This window comes from Atta cephalotes, assembly GCF_000143395.1.
Source record: "Atta cephalotes unplaced genomic scaffold scaffold00002, whole genome shotgun sequence".
In the NCBI taxonomy this organism is placed as follows: Eukaryota; Metazoa; Arthropoda; class Insecta; order Hymenoptera; family Formicidae; genus Atta; species Atta cephalotes.
Genome location: NW_012130066.1, coordinates 87,974 through 95,822, shown reverse-complemented (window position 1 = coordinate 95,822; position 7,849 = coordinate 87,974). Strand labels below are relative to the sequence as shown.

The 7,849-nt window shown below is 31.7% G+C and overlaps 2 protein-coding genes across 2 annotated transcripts in view; both read left to right on the top strand.

Moving 5' to 3' along the window:
* Positions 1-6,424, top strand: part of LOC105622454 — a 16,760-nt gene extending 10,336 nt beyond the window's left edge. Inside the window, exons 3-10 of the mRNA XM_012203876.1 lie at positions 1,755-1,824; positions 3,018-3,258; positions 4,502-4,695; positions 4,799-5,016; positions 5,084-5,266; positions 5,817-5,895; positions 5,962-6,140; positions 6,223-6,424. Coding sequence (XP_012059266.1) covers positions 1,755-1,824; positions 3,018-3,258; positions 4,502-4,695; positions 4,799-5,016; positions 5,084-5,266; positions 5,817-5,895; positions 5,962-6,140; positions 6,223-6,424 — 1,366 coding nt within the window. The remainder of the gene's footprint in view (positions 1-1,754; positions 1,825-3,017; positions 3,259-4,501; positions 4,696-4,798; positions 5,017-5,083; positions 5,267-5,816; positions 5,896-5,961; positions 6,141-6,222) is intronic.
* LOC105619132 (probable small nuclear ribonucleoprotein E) lies at positions 3,039-3,323 on the top strand. The gene has a single exon (XM_012200665.1). It carries the CDS (start codon positions 3,039-3,041, stop codon positions 3,321-3,323), a length of 285 nt encoding a protein of 94 aa, XP_012056055.1.
* Positions 6,425-7,849: the final 1,425 nt, after the last annotated feature.

Sequence of the window (7,849 nt, the reverse complement as noted above, 5' to 3'; positions counted from 1 at the left end):
TTTTACTATACCTAATATATAAAGCGTATCAATTTTTTATACTATTTTGTTGTCAGCGTTTTTGTGTCATTTTCTCGATCGAGAGAGAAAAAGATTTTGATCAGTCAATTTAGCTTTATTCAACTTTTTTCAAAGAAAAAATTATCTTCATCAATCGCATCGGAATCTATACTCACTGGAACGGTTTCAAATCGCGATACAATATACTGCTGAATATATAACTGGCGAAATGGTGTTGATTGCGGAGATCCACAATAAATGACATGCTCCGGCGATTATCCAGTCGTTTAATCAGTACTTCCTATAAGAATATATGTTTATTATTCACTCTTAACATAATAAATTCGCGATTAATTGCGGAATGTTCGCATTCCGTCTCCGAACTGCTCCGAACCAAACACAAAACTGTCAACGAAACTGTCATGGCAGCCGAGCGGGCGCGCGTGGAGTTGGACATTCAATTCTGAAATACATTACAATTCAGATTAGTTATAAAATAAATTAGAAGACACTTTTTTCTCATAAATTACAATGATCAGCGATGTTTTATCTAAACTTTCTTTATAAAGATTTAAATAAATAGATACTTAAGAATTGCAAACCATCAATTAGATCATTTGCAAATCTATCAAACTATTACTATGGACATTCTTAACTGGCCAATCATAGCTGTTTTTCTAAAGAATGGAATGACTGTGATTGGTTTTTAACTATGGTTGTTATTAAATCTGATTGAGGATATCCGTATAAAGATAAAGTTTGTTGCGTCACACGCTCCAATATGTTCCAATACGTTCGCGTCACCGGAACCAATATGGCGACTAGATGTTCGTGTCGCGTTAGAGCATACTCCGTGGAATTAAGAGCACACTCCATTTGCCTCACCTCAGAAGGTACGATTGGGATATGTTACGCACGCATGCGTAATGATTGAAAACGTATTGTAATCGAAAAAGTATTTTAGATTCATTTTGTATAAAAATTTAATAAATGCGTTTTTGATATAAATATAAAAATATAATATAACAATATATTATAAATTATTATATAATATTAATAAAATAAAATAAATAAAATTAGAAAAATTAAAAATAAAATAAAATAATATTAATACAATAAAATATAATATAATGTAATATAAAAATAATATAACTTTTATATTTATTAAAAGCATATTTATTTCGTATAAAAACACTTTTCACACAAATAATCGAAGTAACGCAAAATACTTGAAACAAAATGAGGCACGTGCTCGTTCGAATAGTCTCACGGATTGGGTGACAAATGCTCACTTGTCCTAAATCCGTTTGTATTGTATTAATATTATTTTTTTTTTTTAATTTTTCTAATTTTATTTATTTTATTTATTTATTCTTTTCCCCAAATCCTCAATCGTATCACCTTCTGAGAGGAGGCAAATGGAGCGTATTCTTAATTGATCTATGTATGCTCTAATCATAGACTTATAAGAAAAGAACAGAATTACTCTGCGATTATTTCTTTCTCTTTCTATCAAGTCTTCAGCTTTTCTCGTATGAATGATCCGTTTATTTTATAAGTCTATGGCTCTAACGCGACATCTAGTCACCATATTGGTTTCCGGTGACGCGAATGATTGGAACATGTTGGGCATGTTGAAGCGTGCGAGGCAAACAAACCTAGTATTTCTGTTCTCTTCTATCCTCCTTTAACACATGCGCAGAAAGAAGAAAAGTTATTGAATAGGACAGAAATATATATTTTCTGCCTCTCAGAGTGACTACCAATCACAAGGTGGCTCCCAGGATGGAACCAATTACAAGCGTTCTGCACCAATTGCAATTGGTGTGGAACGTTTATGATTAGTTTTGCTTTTATTCCGCATTATGCTATTCCGCTGCATGGATAGCTACCTCAGTCTTGTTCACACTTTCCACTCATTGCTTAGATAGACCGTTCTCCCTCTAGTAATATAAACTCTATGATATATTTACTGTGCAGTATATAGCCATTTTGCATTTATGTAAGATAAATAATTCAGTTTATTGGCAATTTATACAGCAGGTATAAAAGCCATTTTACATACAATTTACAATCGCAGCCTTTAAGATCCACACAAACTTGCATAACTGCATAAACGTATACATAAAGAAAATTATCTAATCACATTTCTCTTATAAAGTCGCATGTAAAATGCGATTGGATAATTTTCTTTATATGCATACGTTTATGCGGCTATGCAAGTTTGTGTGGATATATCCTTAATCCGGATCTATAATAGGTATTTTAAGCCTTAAGTCGTAAGAAATTGACTGCCCAACTACAGTTGAATGCAAGGAGAATAATTGATTGTGATTCGTCCATTCCTTAAGCTTAAAAATTAAGGCTTAAGGCTTAAAAATCTATTGTAGATCCGAGGTTGCATATGAATCATTTTAGTATTACGTGGCGCTATCTGACGAGAACATAAATCACTGATGCTTAAATAATGCCAGACACCCCGAGATATAACGATAGATAATAGAAGATATTACAAATATCAATAAGATCTGCAATTGATAAATTTCGCTTAAATTAATTTATTTTCGATGTTGTTAGAATTTTAATTTTAATATTTCGTAAATAAATATTATATAATTACAGATGCATCACCGTTACATGATAATTTGCAATTCTCGATGTATCAAAATTCAAAATAGCTCGCAATAATTATTTAGCGTCGAAATAATATATTTTTGTAAATACCAGAAACAGTCAAAGTAATTATTTCATTAGTCATAATTATTTGTTAGAAAAATGAAACTTTCTGATATCGTAGTGAGATTTTGTGAAATCGAAAGTGACTAGGGTCGCAGCACTATTACGTTGGTATCATTCTTACATTGGCATCATTGTTACGTTGGTATTATTGGCAAACTTGACGAAGCAACGAATGACGCCATAATCACCACATTCTTTATTCTCCTGGCAAGTATCGGCACGCTTACGAAGTATTTCGGATAGGCTGCAGAGTATATTGCTTGCTATTTGTCATCCAGTTTTTAAATACCGACGCAAAAATGTCGTATAAAGGACCACAAAAAGTTCAGAAGGTGATGGTGCAACCCATCAACTTGATATTTCGCTATTTACAAAATCGCTCACGCGTGCAAGTCTGGTTGTTTGAGAACGTTAACCTGCGGATCGAGGGACACATTGTCGGCTTCGACGAGTACATGAACTTGGTATTGGACGATGCCGAGGAGTATCATCAGAAGACGAAAAACAGGAAGCCGCTGGGTCGCATTATGTTGAAAGGCGATAACATCACTTTGATACAAAACACCAATCCCACTGCGAACTAAGGAGGAACATAACCTCGACTCGGCGTCGATTTTTGGCGGGCGCCGGGTAAGGCCGGCTCCGAATTCGGGATCTCTTTTTGGACTACGAGAGAAACTCTCAGGGAGATTATTAATATTGCAATAACTCTTTAGGCGTGCGAAAAGAAATGTATCGCGTGATAGATGAATATATCAACAGAGAATTTGTATTTGTTACCTGGATATTAGTAGCCACAAGTTTTGATTATGTGTGTCTTAACGAATGCGAGATATGATTAAATCTTATTGTGAGAAAAGGATCATTCGGTGTTTTACATGAATGCACATTCTAATTTATCTTATGTATACAGATATCTAGTTTTAATTTAATTATATGTAATATTGTGTGCTGTTAAGAATATAGATATGTCAATCTGTTCATCGTAAAGTAGAATTTTTGTGACTCATTCTCTCATCAATGTGTAATATATGAAAAGATAAACAAGATGACTAAAATGTATATTAACAATTATTAAAATAGTATTTCGTATTCTAAAACATTTTTTTTACTTTTACCTATAACATTTATAAACATTGATCTCAAAAAATGATTTATATAAAAAAGTACAGAGAGATAATGTAATGACATATATCTATAAAAATAATATTTAAGTGTCTAATGCTTATCAAATAATGTAATTTAATAAAAACTATCATTTAAAAATTACCATAAAATGTGTTTTACAAGACAGTATATAAAAAATGAGAGTAATACTTATATCATTTATTACTCTTATTAGGAATCATTTTTTAAACTATATTATGTGTAACGATATTATTAAATTCTTGAAAAAGTTTTTAATGAAAAATTCCTGGGTTCGTTAATTATTGAGATTTATTTATCAATTCCGAAAATTATTTTTCATTTAATTTATCTCAAAAATTATAAATTCATTTCGATATTTATACTACTATAATTATGAATATTGTAACTATAAATGAAGGTAATAAAATTAAATCAAGTTCAATATTTTTTTAGTAATTTTATTATTTTAGTATTTTATATTTTGATACTATTTTAGTTATTTTATTTTTAAGAGACGGGTCAATCAAATTTAATCAGTCAATTTTTATTTAATTTTAAGTAATATATTTAGTGGGAGAAGTTTTAAATTATAAAATTATTCTTTATTTTTTCTATTCTTATTCTTGTGTTTCAGGCGGGAAAGCTGCTTGCTCATCTTTTATCGAGAAATGTTTCGCTTTTATCGGTGAGAATGCCATGGATACAGTGAAGACAACGGCGTTTTGCAATCTTCCAAAAGACGCTTTAGTAAAATTGATATCGTCGGATTATCTCGGTTTAGAAGAAGAAGATGTATGGCGAGCGGTTCTAAATTGGGCCAAATATCAGGTTCACTTTTTTAAAACTACTTTATCTTTTTTGAAGTGCTCCGAATTTATTTATTAGAAGCAAACTTTCTCTGCGAATTATTAATTTTATTAAACACTTTTAGGCAGGAGTTACGCAGCCCACACAGCACTGGACTGAAGAAGAGCGCATGAGAGTGTGCCAGCATCTGTCTGGTGTAATAAATCACGTACGGTTGCTGTTGATTGACAGTCAGGTGTTCGCGGAGGAGGTAGAGCCAACCGGTGCAGTGCCGATAGAGATGTCGTTGGAGAGGTACGAATTTTTCAATCCCGATCGATCGAGCGGCTCGAAATTTCTAAGGTACGATCTAACGGGGCGGCACTCACCGTTTGGCGGTATCGCCTTCGATCTCGACGTTTCGCTTTAGGTATAGGTATGCAGCTCTGCCGAACAAGTACTCGGAGGTTTGCTCTGACAAACGACTACAGCCACGAGTGAGCCCGTTTCTCTTCCCGGGCTCGCAGATTCTGTCCAGAGACAAGGTCGGTTTCCAGCGGGTTTTGAATCAGTGGTACGGCGTGTCGAAACAGAGCTGGCGGTTAGTTTATCGGTAGGTTTTAAGAATATATTGAGTAGAAAATGTTTTAAAAGTGACAAGATCAGATAACATGATTTATAATAATATTATAAATTTATTTCTATCTCTTGAACATTTCACTCAAGAAATTATCAAGCGATAATTTTGCGCTTGATAATTTTCTTTTCAGTGCTCTGTATATAGCTTGCATCAATTTTGAACATTGATTACATAATTGTAGAAATTATACTGAAAATGTTAATGCTTATGACGAAGTATATGAAATTTGTAAAATAAAATATATTCTATTATATGCAGACAGTATAATAATATAGAGCATCTTCTAATTAAATATTGGAGGAAGAAATTTGTTTCTCACTCTGCTCTTTAATAAATTACATACGATATTAAAATACATACGATATTAATTGCACGGGTCAGGGAAGTTGTGAAGTTTTGGAGAACAGACAATTTTGGAAAATAAATTGAGAAGAAATTTTGCTCCTTTAATTTATATAAGCAATTGATAGATGTTCTACAAAAAAAATAGTACAGTATTTGTCATTAATAACATTGCTTTCAGAGCATCTACTCATGGCTACTCAGCAGCGTCTTTTCATCGACACTGTGATAACGTTTGCCCGACGTATGTGATAGTACTGGTAAGTACAAAATTTTCATCCAAATTTTTTTGTAGTAGTAGCAAAGTGCGTTTTATTATATCTCAGGGAGTACGTGGTGAGATATGCGGAGGATTCAGTGATGTTCCATGGGGTAAAACTAACTCAAAAGCGCAGTACATCGCTTCGGAAAAGAGTTTCCTTTTCACGTTGACAAATAATCAAGATGTACCGCCGACAAAATTCGACATCGTGAAGAAATCATTTGCTATCTGCTATCATCCGGAGTAAGAACCATCGTGATTTTTCAAAAGATTATCGCTATCGAATTCTTAAAGTTAATTTGATTTAATGTAATTTATTTTACAGCATAGGGCCGATCTTTGGTGCTGGAGCTGATTTGCTTATAGCAAGCAACTGCAATGTCAACAAGGAAAGCTATAGCAATCTCCCGCATAGTTACGACGGAGACCACGCATCTAATCAATTGCTTATGGGAGATTATCATTTCTCGGTAATTGATTACGAGGTTTTCACCCCAAGTCATCCTGCTCCGAAATCCAATCATTAAATGAGTTGCTGCGATAAACTCATTTGCATATACATCGCTTTTGTAATAAATATTTGCATTATATGATTTATTCTTTGTTTGTGGAAATTATTTCATATTTCATATTTTACGTCGAAAAATAATTATATCGATAATTCATCACACAAATCATATTTTTATGTAATTATACATATTCAAGCAGCGGCATAAGCAAAGACTGATTACTTTTTATCTTTGTACCTTCATAATTATATTTTACTTATATCAGATATATAACTTACCTTCTCAGTACTTCCGTGATACTCATTCGATTTTGGCATTTGATTATCGAGAAATCGTAGATATAACAATTCTGTGCTTATATGAGAAATATTCGATAGAAGAAAGTACAAACATATTACTTTTGTGAAACTATACGTAAGAGAGGATTTGTATTCGTCAAATAGAACATTGCAAAAAACACGTGAATATAAGTAAAAACGTATTCGTGAAATCGTTTGAATATTCCTAGCACACGTACTATTTGAATATTCATATTGTAGTTACGATTAAATATGACCATCTGTATCGTCTGATTCACGTTAAATAGTTATATTTATATATATATAGTTAAATTTAGCTTAGACAATTGTATATTCTCGAGGATTTTTGCTGTGAATTATCGTGTATAGACATCAGAATGTGAGATTCGATCCTTTATATTGATTTTAGAAAACAAAATTGTAATACGATATTTCAACAAAGTAATGCTACATACTTTTTATGAAATTAGACGGTATTAGAAAATTTTTAGCATTTTTTTTATTCAATATCGCTAACATGTATTTGAAAAATTGAAATGTATTGAAAAATACTTCTATATGTTATAATAATCAAATCATTTTCACGCGTACGATGACGTACGTTCGATTGTTTATTTAGGAGAAAAAAATATATATATATATATAAATATTTTAAGTGTTCGTAAATTTCACAGAAAAAAAACGTGTATTGCTTAAATTAAAGGAATGGATACATGTTTTATATAAACGGATTATATTATATCTTACAAAGTGATAAAAAAATAATATTTTTATTATATAATACCTACAGTATAATACAAATAAGTACTTACTGGCCCCGGTCCCGTTCCCACAAAATATGCTGATCATTTATTTACAGATTGTCCTCACTGTCTAACGATGTATACAAGATGTTTTACATATTATAGATACGTTTGATTAAAATATTGAAATAAATACAATAAGCATTCGGAATAAAACGATTTCTTATAACTGCTGGTACATTACTGGCCTTTATTGACTATATTCGATCTACAAGAAGTGCCTAATGAGAGACGCAATGTTAACAGTGATTAACGATAATTAAGCAAAATTAACAGTAATTAACGATAACTAAATAATTCGTTAAAATTATATGTATATATATATATATATATATATATAT

What these genes read in the sequence shown, in the direction of transcription:
- LOC105619132 (XM_012200665.1), top strand. Translation starts at nt 3,039, where the DNA reads ATGTCGTATAAAGGACCACAAAAAGTTCAGAAGGTGATGGTGCAACCC.